The sequence below is a fragment of the Macrotis lagotis genome, chromosome 1 (genome assembly GCF_037893015.1).
Source record: "Macrotis lagotis isolate mMagLag1 chromosome 1, bilby.v1.9.chrom.fasta, whole genome shotgun sequence".
Classification (NCBI taxonomy): Eukaryota; Metazoa; Chordata; class Mammalia; order Peramelemorphia; family Peramelidae; genus Macrotis; species Macrotis lagotis.
This window is the reverse complement of record NC_133658.1, coordinates 319,039,424-319,056,756: the sequence shown is the minus strand read 5'-3', so window position 1 is coordinate 319,056,756 and position 17,333 is coordinate 319,039,424. Positions and strand designations below refer to the sequence as shown.

The 17,333-nt window shown below is 38.4% G+C and overlaps 1 protein-coding gene across 1 annotated transcript in view; it reads right to left on the bottom strand.

Annotated features, from left to right (window-relative positions):
* The window catches only part of WDR88 (WD repeat domain 88), a 60,616-nt gene that overhangs the window by 17,896 nt on the left and 25,387 nt on the right, over positions 1-17,333 (bottom strand). The window contains exons 5-6 of the mRNA XM_074211487.1: positions 17,092-17,230; positions 3,558-3,687 (exon numbers count right to left, since the gene is read on the bottom strand). Coding sequence (XP_074067588.1) covers positions 3,558-3,687; positions 17,092-17,230 — 269 coding nt within the window. The remainder of the gene's footprint in view (positions 1-3,557; positions 3,688-17,091; positions 17,231-17,333) is intronic.

The following is a 17,333-nucleotide window of genomic DNA, read 5'->3' as shown; positions in this document are numbered from 1 at the left end:
GAATATTTTATAAGAGTAAACATAAACATAAACTTCCCTTCCCCCCAAGAAGATGAGAAACCTCAAGGATAGAGAGAAAAAAATTACTTTAGTCTGTGTTCAGATTCCAATGATTCTGTCTGCTTACTTTATCATAAGTTCACCAGAGAAGTTACTTCAATAGTTTTCCCACAGTTGCTATTACTAGCTGTATCTCCACTCTATTTCTCCCCACTCTCATTTATTCTATTGTCTCTCTCCCCTTTCATTCTGGCCCTGTCCAAAAGTGTGTTGAATCTGAGTACCCTCTCCTTCAATCTTCCCTCTCTTCTATCACCTATTCCCCTCTTCCCTCCCACCCAGCCACCCCTACTATTATTAGCATTTTATTTTATTTTGGGTCTTTTTTTTCTTTTTTTGGTCTTTGCAGGGCAGTGGGGTTGGGGTGGCTTGCATGTCACACAGCTGGGTGATTGTTGGGTGTACAGGGCCGGATACGGGCTTGGGTGCTCCTGGTTCCAGGGCTGGTGCTCTGTCCACTGCGCCTCCTGGCCATACCTACAATTATTACTATTTTTTTTAATTTTAATTTTTTTCCTCTCCCCCTTTACTTTATCACTTAAGTGAGTCTATATTTTTTTGGGGAGGGGGTATTTTGTTTACTCTTAAAAATAATATTTTATTAATGTATAAAAAACATTATTTGTCCAAAATGAGAATAAATAAATATTAAATAAAAAATTCAATAAAAAAAGGAAGGGTTGTTGTAAAACAGTAGATAATCTAAAAAATATTTGGGGTTGTAGTGAAATGTCATATGGCACATGAGTCAACAATATCAATCAGTTAATCAACAAATATTTCATAAGCATTTACTACTATCAAGCATTTCACTAAGCAATGGGGATACCAAAAGGAGCAAAAGCTCCCTGCCTTAGGGAGTTCTCATTCTAACAAGGTAGAAAATATGCAAATAATTTTATACATATAGTACATATTTATACAGAGTAGAGAGGAAGTCATCTCAGAGGTGAGAGACTAGAAGCAGGGTAAGGATGAAGGCCAGACAAGGACTCCTATGGGTGGGAATTGAGCTGAGTCTTAAAAAAAGTCTAGAAAGCTAAGAAGTTGAGGGAAGAGGGCAAGCACTCTAGTGGGGGATGGGGGGTTGAGAGAGACACATCCAATACAAAGTCACAGAATTTTGAACCTGGATTGTCATATAGGAAGAACTACAAGTGAAACCTTAGAGTATTTGGAGGGGAGTGAATGGTAAAAAACACTGGAAAGGGGCCAGGTTGCGAAGGACATTAAATGCCAATGAAGGGCTTTAGATTTGATCATAAATTTACTGAGTGAGTAGAGACCTTAAAGAAGGTCTCTTAAAGAAGAGCACTTTGGAGCTAAATGATGAGTATGGATTGAAGTGGGGAGAAATTTGAGCCAATTAAAAGGTTTTTTTTTAAATTATCAGAGCAAGAGGCAAGAAGGCCTTGTATTAGAATTATGCTATGTGAGAAAGGAGAAAGACTATTAAATTTGGGGATGAAGACAACTTGCTCAGAGTATTTTCATCTGAATGATTAGGATGGAAGATAGACTGAAGAAAATTTAGAAATGAGTGATGAGGAAATGAAGTACTTATTGTAGATAGCTTTTTCAAGAAGGTTAAGTAGGAAAGAGAGGAGAGGTATGGCAGACATATGCTGACTCCAATTTGTACTGGCTTTTGAGAACTAATTGTTAGATTTTTCCAATATTGAGTGCTTAAAAATTAGTAAATGCCACATAAAAATTTAAAGTATTGCTTTGTTAATTTCTAGACATTAAGAAAGTGATGGGAAAAAACACTGATAGTGCAAATTAAACTAAAGTATATCATTAATACATTTTTTCTGAAAAAATCAACTATTAAATATTTTTCATTATACCCCCGCATATAACACAATAGTAATCAGAGTTGATATGATCAAATTAAAGATTTTTTAAAGGATAGGGGAAGATATGACACATTAGTAGGTAGCAGGAAGATCCTATAAATATATATATATATATATATATATATATATATATATATATATATATATATATATATATATATATAATATGGAGAGACTGAAAATAAGAGAGAGAATGGGGATTATAATAGGGAAATCTGATAGGAAAAAAGGTGTATGTAGAGGATTTGACAGAATGGAAAAAGATAGTGGAGAAAGACATTAATGATGAGCTTAGAAGGGGAAGGAACTCTCTTACAATGGCCTTGTTTTGTAGTAATATGGAAGCCAAAAACAACCCAAAAAAACCCCAACCCATAGGAAATAGTTCTACATTAAGGGGCATAGGGCCCAGAGATAAGGAAATAATAGCCCCGATACATTCTCTGCCCTAGTCTAGAGTACTATGTTCAACTGTGGGAATAACATTTTAGGAATAACATCAACAGGATACAGAAAATATTAACATAGGGTAATCAATGAAGTTTCTCAAGTTCATGCCATATGAAGATGAATTAAATGAACTGAGGTTATTAAACTTGAAGAAGAAACGAGTTAGAGGGAAATATGCAAACTAACTTCAAGCACTTGCAGAAATGTAACCTGAAAGTGAGATGAGATTTGTGCTTTGCTCCAGATGGTCGCACTAAGAACAATATTTGGAAGTGACAAAAGAGGTAAATTTTTGCATAATTTAAGGAGATTACTTCCTGAAAATGAAAATTCTCCAGAAGTAGAATGGGCTGTTTCAAGAGATTCCTGCTCTCTAGAGATCTTCAGGAAAAGACTGGATGATCATATATTGCATGTGGAGATTGTATGAAATGGTTACTAAGGTGCCTTCCAGTCCTGAAATTCTGGGATTCTGAGATTGAAATACACCATCGTGATTGGTGTACAAACATCGATGGCAAGGCTGTAGCTATGGCATATCATGTTTAGTCAATGATTTTAGTCCTTACTTGGCAGGACTTTGTCACAGGGACAGTGGTAAGTACTAGTCATATGTTACCTGTTCTCTGCCTACCACTCCTCCTGGTCTAGAATTTATGAGATTGGGGCTAAAAAGGCTGTCAGTACATGGCTGTCACCCTGGGTGGGACAATTCATTCATTTTCCCACTGAATTGATATTTCAAATTCATCTGAGTTAATAGGCACAAATAATAGGAACCAGAGGTAGAAGGGACTTTAAAAGACCATCTAGTCAAACCAACTGAAGGAAGAAGAAATTGAGATTCACAGAGAAATGGACTTTCTGTGGTAATTCTTCATTCTAGCTTATTTTGCTTTTAATCCAAGTAAGATTGAGGATTGAGGACCCTTAGTGTCGTTGGCAGAGGGAACATCCAGGTGTGGAAACTCCCTCCACCATTGTAGATCAATGCCTGTTCTGCAACTTAAATTCTTGGAGAGTTGCCTAGAGCACTGGGAGAGGTTATATTAACACAGTTAACATTTCAGAGATAGAACAGGTTTTTTTCTTGACTCTGATACTTCCTGAAAATGAAAATTCCCTATCCACTGTACCATACTCACTATTATTGCTTGTTGACTGATTAATTGATAGATTATTTCTTACTCATGAATTGTTAGAAGTGTGGCTTGAGCTGATATATCCCAAATCTTCACATTTCGATCAGATGATCCTGAAGCCACTCGCAGATTATCAGGATTAAAACAGCAAGTGGTTATAGGACTGTCATGGTGATCTAAGACAAGAGAGAAAAAAAATTATCTTGCTGAAACACATTTCAAATTTATCTTAGGTTAATATTTTGTCACATATCCTGAACATAGTAGCTACATTAATAAGTTTTACAAAGTATTTACATATGTATCTCATTTGATCCTCCCAACAACTCTGTGAGGAAGGGGTTATATTTAGCCTTATTTAATAGAAAGGAAAGTGAATTTGAGAGAGGTGAAGTAACTTGTTCAGGGTAAGACAAGGTAAGACAACTAGCAAGAGCAGGATTCAAATTCAAGTCTATTCAACTCTGAGTTCAACACTGTCACCTAACTGCCTAACACTTTGAAAATATGTTCTTGGCAGCAACATGGGGGTGATGATTAACCTTAATGGACTTGCTCATTCCATCAGTACAACAATCAGGCACAATTTGGGGATATCTGTGATGAACATACCATCTGTATCCATAGAAAGAATTGTGGAGTTTGAATAAAGACCAAAGACTATTACCTTTAATTAAAAAAAAATTATCTTATCATGTAATTTTGCTATCTCTCATACTTTATTCTTTTTCTTAAGTACATGATTTCTCTCTCATCACATTCAATTTAGATTAATGTATACCATGGAAACAATATAAAGACTAACAGACTGCCTTCTGTGGGGGTGGGGGGAGGGAATTGAGATTAGAAAAAAAAATTGTAAAATTCAAAATAAATAAATGTTTTAAAAAAGAAAATATGTTCTTGTTCATGTTATATATGTATTGTCAATCCAATTTGCTAATCCATATATATATAACTAAATGAAATGAGAGAAAAGGTTGTTTAGGAAAAGGTAGTTCAGAGCCAGAAAAAATATATATGCAAAGAAGAAGTATACCATATAAACCAATACAAGGTTGAACTCAGTAAACATTCACGTGGCAGAGAAAAAAAAAAACCTAGGGTGCTAAACTTCAGGGAAAAAAATACCCAAATGCAAACCTGAGTCATGCAATACCTTTTAAAAATTGTACCTGAAAAAGAAATATTATGCATCTATATAATCATGTTTAAAAACTGTATTCTTATGTTTAAGTGTATTTAGAAGAATAAGAGGCTTGACAATTTTAAGAATGGTTATGGTAGAAGTAGTTGAGGTTAGAATTTTTAATTCCTCTTCCTAGCTCCACCCATGATTATTGGATCATTAATTTAGAGCTGTAAGGGGGTCTCAAAAACTAACTAGCTCAACCCCTTCAATTAAATGGCAAAGAAAGTAAGGCTCAGGAATACAAAAGTAGTGTCAGAAGTGGAAAGAGAACCCAGATCTTCTAACTCTAGAACCATAGTCCCAAACCTTTTAATTTTCAGAGACAGAATAAGTTTTGTTTGCATCTTGAAGAACAATAGAACTTTAGTTAAGCAGTTGAGACTAAAGAGAAAGTAACAATTTTTGCCTAGTGTTTGAGGAATACAAGCTCCTTAAGAGCAAATATTTTAATTTTTTATTTCAGGATCCCATATTCTCTTAACAGCAATCTTGTTCTGGTGATGCTAGCTGGCTGCTAATTTGTGATTACCACAATCTCCAAAGAATTAAAATTGTGAACCTCTCAAAGAGTCATAAAGATACACATGGTGAGTACAGTATGTTACCAGTGAAGAATTTTGCTTAAGATGTGGTGGAAGCAATAACACTGATAAAATCTATAACCAGGAAAGAAGTTAGGCTGTTCATATAGCAAGAATAAGAGATAAAAAGATTTTCCAGTGATACCCATGTTACAAGAAGAGATGTAGAGAAAGACCCTACACATTTGGGTGGTCCACTTGAGGAGGATTCATGGCACAACTTGGACATGAATAGCAGATGAGATTATAAGACCTTCTCTGGATTACTTTGCCAACATGGCACCCAGCTTTAAAGATTGAGTCCCCAGTGGGATGACAGCTCTCACAGATTCTTAGATACTCTGTGGGTCTACTCTCCTAAAGCTATACCTCATAAGTCCTCAATATCACACTTACCTTTAATAAACAGACAACTGACATAATAAACTCAAAACAAAGGAATTTCATAGATTGCCAAAGTAAAAACACAACAGCTACACAAAATGCATTCCCATAAACCTGGGACAGATTATCTCACAAATAACCATGGCATCATTGGGAAGAGTGCACAAAATTAAGAATGCATTAAATATATAGAGAACATCTGGCTAAGGTAACTCAATCTCCAGTACTTCAAGACCTTTGAATCCTTTGAATTGATGATTGACTCCCTTCTCTGTCGCCAGAGGTAATATTCAGTGAAGTTTCTTCCCATACCTGTTTTCTCTACTGGGCAAGTCCATTGTAGACACCTGGCCTAAGTAAGAAGCAGCAATTCTTGCTGCTCCCTCATAAAGGTGAGAGGATCATTCTCCACAAAGTTACTTGGCTGTGTCATCATTTATTTCACACACCCCAGATCTGGGTGAACCCCAAAGTTCAGCGATAGACCCTCTTTTCTGTCTAAATTATTTTTTGATAACTTCATTATTTCCTATAGATTTAACTATCATCACTATGCAGATAACATAGTTCTTCATATCTAAATTTATATTTTCATCTGTACCTCTAACTATAGATATCCTGCTCCAGTCTCTCCTCTGAGCTTCAGTCTCACATCACCACTGCATTTTGGATTTTATTTTTTTTATTTTTAGTTTTTTAGTTTTTGCAAGGCAATGGGGGTTAAGTGGCTTGCCCAAGGCCACACAGCTAGGTAATTATTAAGTGTCTGAGGTCAGATTTGAACTCAGGTCCTCCTGACTCCAGGGCTGGTGCTCTATCCACTGTGCCACCTAGCCACCCCTGCATTTCGGATTTTAAATTGAATGTCTAGGACATCTCAAATTCAGTATGTCCAAAACTGAACTCTATCTTTCTTCACAAATCCTCCCCAATTTCCAAATATTCCTGAGATTCTGTCAAAGACACCACCATCCTTTCAGTTTTCTGTTTGTATTCTCAGCAAAGTGCTTGAATCTTTACTTCCCTCACCTCACATATCCAATCAATATTAAATCTTGCTATTTCTACCTAAACAACACCTCTTACATTTGATCCATTCTCTTCATTCATTCAGCTACCAAATAAATTCAAGCCCTCATCACCTCTTACCAGGATGATCACATCAGCCTCCCACTGACACAGGTCTCATGTCCCTCCCCACCCTGTACACATTACTGCCAAAGTAATATTTCTTAAACACAGATTTGACCAAGTCATTTTTTCACTCAAGAGACTACAATGGGTTCTCAATTACCTCTAGGATAAAATGTAAACTTCTCTATCAAGTTTGTTTGTTTGTTTTTGCAAGGCAAATGGGGTTAAGTTGCTTGCCCAAGGCCACACAGCTAGGCAATTATTAAGTGTCTGAGGCCAGATTTGAACTCAGGTACTCCTGACTCCAGGGCCAGTGCTCTATCCACTGTACCACCTAGCCACCCCTCTATTAAGCTTTGAAAGCCCTTCATAACCTGATTCCAGTCTTTCTAACCAATCTCACCAAGCACTACTTCTCCTCCTATACTTGGTAATATTTAGCAAACTGGCCTTTTTTTTTTCTGTTCCTCATATATCATACTGCCCTGGTCATACCTGGGATGAACTCACTTCACTTCTCTCCTCTACCTCACCAAATTCCTCTTCTTCTTCAATATGCAACCCAAATACCATCTTTTATATGAAATCTTTCATGATTCCTCTCTCTACCCCCAACTATTAATTCTTTCCCTCCAAAACTATTTCTTTAACTTATTCTTTTTACATTTATTCTATATGTATTGTTATCTGTACTTATCTTCCTCCATTATAATGTAAGCCCTTTATCAGTAAGGATAGTTTCATTTTATTGTAGTTCCTGGCTCTAGAATTTTTTTTACTGTAAATAAGAAAAGACTTTATTTTGAGGTGATAGGGAAAGAGAAAGATACAGAAGATTAATAGGCTAGATGAGCTTGTTAGCTGGATGCCTTCTAGAATCTCTCACTTTCATCTTTGTCCTCTATAAGGTCTGTGCTTACTAAGCTTCCTCATAATCCTTCTTCAGGACAACCAAATCCTTCCTCTAGATCTTCACTCTATTTGGGGCGCACCCCACTTGGCATACATAGGGTCAAACTTGTGATCTAGGAAGGCCCATGCTTCAGCAATGACTGTTGTGTTATTGAACACAAAGACTGCCTGCTGTACTTTAATCAGGTCTCCACCAAGTACCACAGTTGAGGGCTGGTAATTGATACTGCCCTTGAAGCCTTTGGGACACCAGTCTACAAGCTGAATGGTGCTCTTGGTCCTGATTGTGGCAATAGTAGCATTGACATCTTTGGGTACCACATCACCTCCACAGAATGTGCAATAGACCATCTACCTGCCATGACATAGGTCACAAAGCAGGCTTTGGAGATCTCCACTATAGATAGCTGCTCATGATAGGCCTTTTCAGCAGAGACAATGAACAAGTAGGTGATGAGGCAGAAGTGGATGTGAGGATAAGGCATCAGATTGGAACTCTTTAAGGTCTACATTGGGAACACCATCAAAACACAGAGAGGCAATGATGAAAGAAAGATCTAGTTAATGAACAAGTTGAGTTTGGTGTAAGTAGGGTGCTCAATGCCCAGGTTCCAGTGGCAGATGTTGGAGATTGCTTCATTATCCACCATGAAGGTACAGTCTGGGTGTTCCCGTGTGGTATGAGTGGTTAGGATGGAGTTATAGAGCTTTACTATAGCTGAGGATACCTGTGGCTGGGTAGATGGCAAACACCAGCCTGGACTTCTTGTCATAGCCAACAGAGGGCCTCTCCATCAGCAGAGAGGTGAAACCTGAATTTCTGTCATCGCCCCCACCCCCATCAAAAATGTCTATTGCACTATATATTGGTCTGATAGTTTTTGGATGTGCTCCACTTCAAAATCAATTATTTCCTATCTAATTGTATAGTAGCTCTGGACATAGTGATTAGCATCCTGTTGTTCAGTCATGTCCCACTCTCCATGACCCCTATGGACCACTACTGTCCATGGGATATTTTTGGTAAAATATTTTACCATTTCCTCCTCCCACAGACAAAAGTAAATCAAGATTAAGTGAACTGCCTAGGATCACCCAGCTAGTAAGTGTCTGAGGCTGGATTTGAACTCAAGTCTTCCTGACTCCAGGTTCAGTTCTCTATACATTGAGCCACCCAGCTGCCTCCTAACATAGTGTCTATCAAGTGCATATAGTAGTAACTTAATAAATTCTTGTTGATTGATTCTCATCTTAAACTGTCTCAATTGAAGACTCAGTGAGTCTCAGCTTCCTTTACAGGGTCACCAGGAATGTAGCCAATCTTCTGCCAGTCTATGAAAAGCTGCCCTTCTAATTCCATTAGTAACATGGGCAGACATAACTTATATGTCTTTCTCTTACCTTCTCTCTTCATAAGTTCATAAACTGAACTGGGAGGTAAATCATTTGATCAAGAATTAAAGTTCCCGGCACAGCTAGGTCATGCAGTGGATAGGGCACCAGCCCTGGAGTGAGGAGTACCTGAGTTCAAATCCAGCCTCAGACACTTAATAATTACCTAGCTGTGTGACCTAGGGCAAGCTACTTAACCCCCATTGCCTTGCAAAAAATCTAAAAAGTAAAAATAAAAAATCTAAAATTTCTATTAAAAAAAAAGAACGAACATTCCTCCCCAAAGTGTTTTTTTATTTTACTTATATTTATTAAAACCTATTGCCTATTAACTGTGATATTCTTGGGAGGGAAATCTTAACTATAAATTCTCTGTGCTAATTATATTTCCTTTGTGAAAGCAATAATTTCTCATAATTATATTGTGAAAGGATTTAGGGGGCGGATCCAAGATGGCGACAAGAAAGGATCAAGTCTTAGGTGCTCTCTGATAAAACTCATAAGCTAAAGACTCTAACTAAACTTTCCAGAGACAGAACCCACAGAGGGACCCAATGAGGCAGTTCTCCTACTCAAGGTAACCTGGAAAAGAGCAGAAAGTCTCTGCTTCCCCAAGTCGGAGGGGCGGCCCACCAGAGGGGTGGCCTGCCAGAGTGAAAGAACTTCAGCCTCCCGGAGGCAGCCCCAGGGCGCTGAGAGCCACAGGTCACAGCAGTGGGGGCAGTTTCCTGACCTATGCCCCGGGGAGCACCGGGCACAAAGTGGGGGAACAGAGGGGTACCTCTGCCAGAGTGAGCACGGGGAGCCCAGCCCTCAGGGCATGCAGCAAGCAAAGTGGTCTTTCCACAGCCCAGATCCAGGAACAGAAGCAGGCGGAGCCTGTAAACAGGAGCCCCCAGGGCAGGAGCCCATTGAACCTAGGGAGGGGAGTGAAGAGAGAGACTGCAGAGCTCTGTCCTCTGCCTCTGGAACAGGACTCTGGGGCTCTGACCACATTCAGATCCTGATCCCAGTCTAGCCCCCCCCCCCAATAGAACAGCCGGGCCCATGGCAGAGGGGGGCGCATATGGTCATTCACAGACCAGGAGGGAGGACAGAGCCTCACACACTGAGACCCTTGTGGGAGTGTCCCAAAAGCTCAGGAAGTACCCCAAAACCAGGCTCAGGCTGGGAAAATGAGCAGAGAAATAAGAGGAAGACCATTGAGAAATATTTTGCTCATGAGCCCAAGAAGGATCAAAATCCTCAGTCTGAAGATGAGGAGGTACAAGCTCCTGCATCTAAAGACTCCAAGCAAAACAGAAATTGGGCTCAGGCTATGACAGAGCTTAAAAAAGACTTTGAAAATCAAATGAAGGAGTTGAAAGAAAAACTGGGAAAAGAAAGGAGAGAGATGCAGGAAAAACATGAAAATGAAGTCAGCAGCCTAGTCAAGGAAATCCAAAAAAATGCTGAAGAAAATAGCATGCTAAAAACCAGCTTAGGGAAAATGTATAAAACAGTTCAAAAAGTTATTGAGGAGAAGAATGCCTTAAAAAGCAAAATTGGCCAGATGGAAAAAGAGATAAGAAAACTCTCTGAGGAGAACAAATCCTTTAGACAAAGAATAGAATTCAGGGAGATTGATGAATTTATCATAAATCAGGAATCAATACTTCAAAACCAAAAAAATGAAAAATTAGAAGAAAATGTGAAATATCTCATTGAAAAACAACTGATATGGAAAACAGACTTAGGAAAGATAATTTGAAAATTATTGGAATACCTGAAAGTCATGATCAGGAAAAGAGCCTTGACATCATTTTCAAAGAATTACTACAGGAAAATTGCCCTGATATTCTAGAAGCAGAGGGCAAAATAGAAATGGAGAGAATCCACCGATCCCCCCAAGAAAGAGGTCCCAAAAAACCAACCCCCAGGAATATTATAGCCAAGTTCCAGAACTCCCAAGTCAAAGAGAAAATATTACAAGCAGCCAGAAGGACACAGTTCAAATATCGTGGAGCTGCAGTCAGGATCACACAGGACTTAGCAGCAACTACATTGGAAGCTCGTAGGGCTTGGAATACAATATACCAGAAGGCAAAAGAGCTTAGAATGCAGCCAAGAATGAACTACCCAGCAAGGCTTAATGACCTCTTCCAGGGAAAAAGATGGACTTTCAATGAACCAGGGGAATTTCAAAGGTTCCTTTTGGAATGGCCAGAGCTGAACAGAAGGTTTGATCTTCAGATATAGGACTCAGGTGAAGCATGGAGATTGGAGGAGAGGGGGGAAATATGAGGGACTTAATGAGGATGAACTGCATGTATAGAAAAATGATACTGATAATATTCATATGAAACATCTCAGTTAATAGAGCAGGTAGAGGGAGCTTTTATAGTTGAAGCACAGGAGAAAGCTGAATTCGAAGATAAAATATGGTGTAAAAATGGAGTCAATAGGAAAAAAAGGGAAATGGAAAGGGAGAAAGAAAAAGGAGAGGAGGAATAGTCCAAGATATTTCACATAATAAGATTTTTTTTTATTACAATGAGCTATTGCAATGATATGGAAGGGGGGAGGCAAGGGGGAATGAGGGAACCTTTGCTCTCATCAGAGATGGCTAGGAGAGGAAACAGCAAATATACTCAATGGGTTATAGACAACTGGAGTAAGAAGAAGGGGGGAGCAGGGGCAAGGGGTGGGGATGGGAATAAAGGAGGAGAGGATGGACCATGGGGGGGACAGTGGTCAGATATAACACATTTTCTTTTTTACTCCTTGCAAGGGGCTGGGATTGGATGGCCTGCCCTGGACCAGAGGGCCAGGTGGATTCTGGGCCTAAGGGGTGGTATGGGGGCTCAGGGCTTCTTGGCCCCACGACCAGGGATCTCTCTTCTGCGCCATTCAGCGACCCTACAACAGAGTCAGAGTGAAAGGAGAGAGAAAATATAGTACATGGTAGAGGAGAAATAAGAAAGGAGGGAGTTGCGATCAGCAATGGCAATGTTGGAAAAATATGGAAGTAACTTTTGTGATGGACTTATCATAAAGAATGTGATCTACTCACGACAGAGTTGATGGTGTTGGAACAAAGACTGAAGCACATTTTTTGTTATTATTATTTGGGGGAGGGTACAGGGCAAGTGGGGCTGGGTGGCCTGCCTGGGGCCACATAGCAGGGTGATCTTTGGGTGTCTGGGGCCGGATTCGGACCCAGGTGCTCCTGGCTCAAGGGCCAATACTCTGTCTGCCACCCAGCCACCCCTACTATTATTACTATTTTATTTTATTTTTGGTCTTTTTTTTTCCTTCTTTTTGGTTTTTGCAGGGCAGTGGGGATCAGGTGGCTTGCATGTCACATGGCTGGGTGATTATTGGGTTTAGGAGGCTGGATATGGACTCGGGTGCTCGTGGCTCCAGGGCTGGTGCTTCGTCCATTGCACCACCTGGCCATACCTACAATCATTACTATTATTATTTTAATTTTAATTTTTTCTCTGCCTTTTACTTTTTTGCCCAAGCAAGTCTATCTATATTCATGGGGGGAGGGGTATTTTGTTTACTTGTAAACAAGTATATTTTATTAATGTAAAAAAAAACATTTGTACAAAATGAGAATAAAAAATAAATTTAAAAAAAAAAAAGAAAATGTGAAACATCTCATTGAAAAAACAACTGATATGGAAAACAAACTTAGGAAAGATAATTTAAAAATGATTGGAATACCTGAAAGTCATGATCAGGAAAAGAGCCTTGCCATCATTTTTCAAAGAATTATTACAGGAAAATTGCCCTGATTTCCTAGAAGCAGAGGGCAAAATAGAAATGGAGAGAATCCACAGATCCCCCTGAGAAAGAGATCCCCAAAAACCAACCCCTAGGAATATTATAGCCAAGTTCCAGAACTCCCAAGTCAAAGAGAAAATATTACAAGCAGCCAGAAGGACACAATTCAAATACCATGAGCTGCAGTCAGGATCGCACAGGACTTAGCAGCAACTACATTGGAAGCTCATAGGGCTTGGAATATAATATACCGGAAGGCAAAAGAGCTTAGAATGCAACTGAGAATCAGCTACCCAGCAAGGCTGAATGTCCTCTTCCAGGGAAAAAGATGGACTTTCAATGAACCAGGGGAATTTCAAATGTTCCTGTTGGAATGGCCAAAGTTGAACAGAAGGTTTGATCTTCAGATACAGGACTCAGGTGAAGCATGGAGATTGAAGGAGAGGGGGAAAATATGAGGGACTTGATGATGAACTGCATGTATTCCTGTATAGAAAAATGATACTGATATTACTCATATGAATCTTCTCAGTTAATAGAGCAAGTAGAGGGAGCTTTTATAGTCGAAGTACAGGAGAAAGCTGAATTTGAAGATAAAATATGGTGTAAAAATGGAGTCAATAGAAAAAAGGGAAATGTAATGGGAGAAAGAAAAAAGGAGAGGGGGGAATAGGCCAAGATATCTCATATAATAAGTTTTTTCTTTATTACAATGAACTATTGCAATGATATGGAAGGGGGAGGCAAGGGGGAATGAGGGAATCTTCACTCTCATCAGAGGTGGCTAGGAGAGGAAACAGCATATATACTCAATGGGGTATAGGCATATGGAGTAAGAAGAAAAGGAGCGGGGACAGGGGGAAGGGGGGGGATGTGAGTGATGGAGGAGAAGATGGACCATGGGGGGGGGGGAGGGTGGTCAGATATAACACATTTTCCTTTTCACTTCTTGCAAGGGGCTGGGATTGGATGGCCTGCCCAGGACCATAGGGCCAGGGGGAATGCTGGGTAAGGGGTGGTAGTGGGGCTCAGGGCCTCTTGGCCCCAGGACCAGGGATCTGTCTGCTGCGCCACTCAGATACCCTACAGCAGAGTCAGAGTAAAAGGAGAGAGAAAATATAGTACATGGTAGTGAAGAAATACCAAAGGAGGGAGTTGCGATCAGCAATGGCAACGGCGGAAAAATATGGAAGTAAATTTTGCCATGGACTTACCATAAAAAATGTGATCCACTTGTGACAGAGTTGTTGGTGTTGGAACAAAGACTCAAGCACATTTTTTATTGTTATTATTATTTGGGGAGGGTACAGGGCAAATGGGGCTGGGTGGCCTGCCTGGAGCCGCATAGCAGGGTGATCATTGGGTGTCTGGGGCCGGATTTGGACCCAGGTGCTCCTGGCTCAAGGACCAATGCTCTGTCCGCCACCCAGTCACCCCTACTATTATTACTATTTTATTTTATTTTAGGTCTTTTTTTAAATCTTTTTTGGTCTTTGCAGGGCAGTGGGGTTGGGGTGGCTTGCATGTCACACAGCTGGGTGACTGTTGGGTGTATAGGCCCAGATATGGGCTTGGGTGCTCCTGGCTCCAGGGCTGGGGCTCCATCCATTGCGCCACCTGGCCATACCTACAATTATTACTATTATTTTTTTAATTTTAATTTTTTCTCTCCCCTTTATTGCTCAAGCGACTCTATATTTTGTGGGGGAAGGGGGTATTCTGTTGACTCTTATACAAGAATATTATATTAATGTATAAAAAACATTATTTGTACAAAAAGAGAATAAATATTAAAAAATAAAAAAGAAATAAAAAAGAAAACTCTAAAAAAAAAAAGAATAATTGAACAAAGTTATTTATGTTATTAGGTTTATAAAAGAATCTATCCTAGGGGTGGCTAGGTGGCTTAGTGGATAAAGCACCAGCCCTGGAGTCAGGAGTACCTGGGTTCAAATCAGGTCTCAGACACTTAATAATTACCTAGCTGTGTGGCCTTGGGCAAGCCACTTAACCCTGTTTACCTTGCAAAAACCTAAAAAAAAAAAACAGAACCTATCCTGCCTCAGACACTGAATAATTACCTAGCTGTATGACTATGGGCAAGTCACTTAACCCCGTTGCCTTAAATAATTAAAAAATGTTAAAAATTAAAAAAAATAAAAGAATCTTCTGTGTTCTTAACATATTCATGGTATATATTTCATTTAAGGAGCTCTTTTAAGGTTTCATTATACTCTAATAAATAAAATGCTTTCTTGTTACAATGGAAAGTTTTTTCTTTATGCTTTTTATCTAACATGATCTAATCAAAAAATATATCTAGAAATCTTGACAGATCTGTTCCATTTTTTTCTATTTGTTCTCTTCAGTCTGATTTCATTCTTAAATGTTTTCCCTTGGAACAATAACCACAGGGATTGTGGTAAAACATCTTTTTGACATCAATATTCTTTCATTGATATTGTATATGGTTATAAATTATGAAATACCACTATCTCTGAGTAATAAAATTGAAGATCATTCAAAAAGCAAAGATTCATGATGGGCATAAATAGCATAATACCAGTAAAGAATAGTAAAAAAGAAATCACTGCTAGGTGACTTGACTGGGAAACAGCAATAGAAATTAACCATGTAGCAAAAGTAAGTGACAGAATTATAACTAGAGTGGAGTAATTGGGGATTTTCTCTAAGGTACCAGACTTAAAGGGTATTGCCATCAGTTTTGCTTTGTCCTTTGATTGTGCTAAAATGAGATCTTTCTCTTACTTCACCCTCCCTCTCCCATTCCTTCTCCAATGATGTCCACACATGGATGTCCCTAGTGTTTCTTTCTCTCTCTGTCTCTGTCTCTGTCATTCTTTCTGTCTGTCTGTCTCTCTCTCTTACTATAAAGGTCAATTTCCAGACATACCTCTCCAACTTAAAGTTCATTTGTCTTGGGTTAAGTAAAAATTCCTATGTATTTTTGTTAAGAGAGAGCATACAGATATTGTACTGTGTTGCACTACCACTCTTGTAAAGTCAAAAGAACTAGGGAAATGACCCCAAATGTTGGATAAAATACTCCAGAGAGGATTTATTGGATAACCTGGGCAATGGTAAGCCTGGATGAAGAGGTATAAAGGAGAATTGATTCTTATCATAAGAATATTCACATCAGTGAAGTTACCTACAGAAATAGGTAAATAGGCATACAATAAATAGAGTGCCAGATTCCTCATCAGGAAAGTCAGAATTCCTATCCTATCCCACATAGCTGGGACTTGTGCAAAATCATTTAACCTCTGTTTGACTCAAGTTATTTCAACTATAAAATAAAGATAATAATTGCCCCTACTTCCTAGGTTTTTGTGAGGATCAAATGAGATAATTGTAAAACCTCACCAAGTCTAGTATATAGAAGAAAATTAATAAATGCTATAATAAATGCCACTAAAATAAAAATTATTATTAGTGAAGTAAAGATGATCATTAACATGATGGTTGAATCTGTGTATTCAACCATTTCTACAAATTGTAGTGATTCAAGGATAAATAGAATATCTTGCTTATTCATTATACTCTGGAAAAGATAAAAAAAAATCTCAAAATTGTCTTACATTTATGAAGGTCAAAATTAAGGTTTGAACTTTCAATGTTCCAAATAGCTAGGAGGCCTCTTCCATGATAGAGATTAAATGATAATAACTTATTTCAGTTTGATGAACAAATGATTAGATGAAAAGAATCAATTACATAATGGGTAAATAAGTCTCAATTTTGACTTCCCTTACTTTTCTTGATAAAACATTATTATTATTGTTCTCTTTGTATGAAGTCTAATTGTTTACTGTTTCATGTATGAATGTCTTGTCTTCCTGCGTAGCTTGTGACAGTCTAGAGAGTCAGGACATATCTTATACTTCTGTATCCCCAACAGATAGTTGAGCATAGAATCAATCACTTAACATATATTCAGCAAATCTCCATTGATTGGTTGGGTCCATACCCACATTACTATGAAAATAAGATAAAGATCACTATCATTATAATATACCAAATGTCCAACCAGAGATAAACCAAGTTTCCTAATCTTCAAAGTAGGTCAGGTTTCTTTTTCTTGGGAATGTTTCATCATACAAAACAATCAAAAATCATTAACAACCAAATACCAAGATATAATGCCACCAAATAATAGAATAAAACATCCCCTTTGTATAAAGTATTCTTACCTTTGACATATGTGATGATTTTTCCATTATTTGCATCAATGACACAGATTGCATTTTCTACATCCAAACCACAAACCACATATTTACCATCAAAAGAAATTTTACATGAAAGTATAATGCTTTCATGGTTGAAAGACCACTGAAAAAGAATAGACATTGAATATTCAGAATTAAATCAGCTTCTTATAAGACCATCTAACATCAAGAGAAATCAAAGAAATAATAATACAAATATTCTTTGT